The 1554-nt window shown below is 32.8% G+C and overlaps 1 protein-coding gene across 2 annotated transcripts in view; it reads right to left on the reverse strand.

Moving 5' to 3' along the window:
* ap1s3a (adaptor related protein complex 1 subunit sigma 3a) overlaps positions 1-1447 on the reverse strand; it is a 36232-nt gene extending 34785 nt beyond the window's left edge. For both annotated transcript variants that reach the window (XM_061925414.2, XM_061925415.2), the window contains exon 1: positions 1302-1447. In XM_061925414.2, coding sequence (XP_061781398.1) covers positions 1302-1304 — 3 coding nt within the window. In that variant the 5' untranslated portion in view covers positions 1305-1447. The remainder of the gene's footprint in view (positions 1-1301) is intronic.
* Positions 1448-1554: the final 107 nt, after the last annotated feature.

The raw sequence follows: 1554 nt of genomic DNA on the forward strand, positions 1-1554 counted from the left end.
TCATACACGATTTTCCAAATCATGATTGTGAGCCGGCTTGACGAGTCATTGTTTTATCTGTCTCATAAAAAAAAGTTTTCATTGTGTTTGAAATGTGTCATTTTTACAGTTGTACAATACAATTGTTTACCACAAAAATAAATGGCAATCCATCCATCCATCCATCCATCCATTTTCTACCGCTTGTCCCGCTCGAGGTCAATCATTGTTAAATTGTATTTACATCCTCAGCTGCTGGTATGTTACTGTAAACGAGTGCTTCTCAATTATTTTCTGTTACGCCCCCTTTAGGAAGTAGAAAACATTTCACGCCCCCACCCCACTCTCCACCATGGCTATGAATAGTTTCATTTGTCTATAAAATGGTTATAAGCACATCTTTGCATCACATTATACCCTTATTGACATTAAAGAAAACCAAAAAGACAAAATAAATATACATCAACTTACAACAAAGAATAACTTTACTAACATTGTTTTTTAGTTCGTAACAGAAAATATATATTTTTTTTTAATGTATCCTTATTTAAAATTTGGAAAATAAGATTAAATGTATAAATAAATAATACTTATTTTTAATTGATCAGTAACATTTAACCTAAAAAACAAAAATGAATGCAACAATTTGTGCTGATGTTTTTTTTTAAATCAAAATTAAAAAGTCAAGATTTCTCATTACCTGTATTATGATTTCCCTGTCAAATGAATAAATAAATACTATATAAAAAATTCAAGATTAAAATGGCTAAAATTGGCACCTTTTGCAGCTCACAACTTTTTGAAGTGGGGTTTGAAGCACAATACTGCATGATACTGATAAAGCATTTTCCACAGGGTCCCTTTTAAATGTTGCAATACAATTCTGTATTCATTACTGATCTAAACTCTGTTGTTTAAGTTCTACTTAAACGCTTTTCAGCATTCACATTTTTATATAGCAATTTACCATATAAAATAAGTCACTATAAAAAATTAAATATTTGTCCGATTTCTTTTTTCACAGCGCAGACTGGTTAAAAAGGGTCATGTACAGAAAGTTTAAATGTACAAAACACGTTTTGTATATTAAAAACACCAACACTAAACTAATGTAGGTCAATATATGCTCAGTTTTGTGTTATAACTGACTAGTCTAATACCTAATTACACATTATAGCACATTATTAAAAATGCATTTAAAAAATAGTCCAAGCGCCAAAATTATCCTCATTTTTTTGTGTTTTGGTGGAGTCACACTTCAACTTTCAAATGAACTTCCTCAAATAAACAAGTAGTAACTTTCACAAGCAGCTGACACTCACCATTTTGTCTCAGATTGTCTCTCAGTCATGGAACTTAAATCCTGCAGTGGTGTGAAAAGAGAAAAAAAAAAGTCCTTTAAATCTCAGTCTTCCTTGTCTGATGCAGTCCACAATGTGCGGTCACACCTTTGCCCCACACACACACACACTCACACACACACACACAGTACTGTGTGTGTGTGTGTACAGAAGGCACATTGTTTGAATGTGGCGCAGTCCCTATGGGTACCGCTAGGGGGCCACAGGTGTTTCT

The sequence above is a fragment of the Nerophis lumbriciformis genome, linkage group LG30 (genome assembly GCF_033978685.3).
Source record: "Nerophis lumbriciformis linkage group LG30, RoL_Nlum_v2.1, whole genome shotgun sequence".
Lineage (NCBI taxonomy): Eukaryota > Metazoa > Chordata > Actinopteri > Syngnathiformes > Syngnathidae > Nerophis > Nerophis lumbriciformis.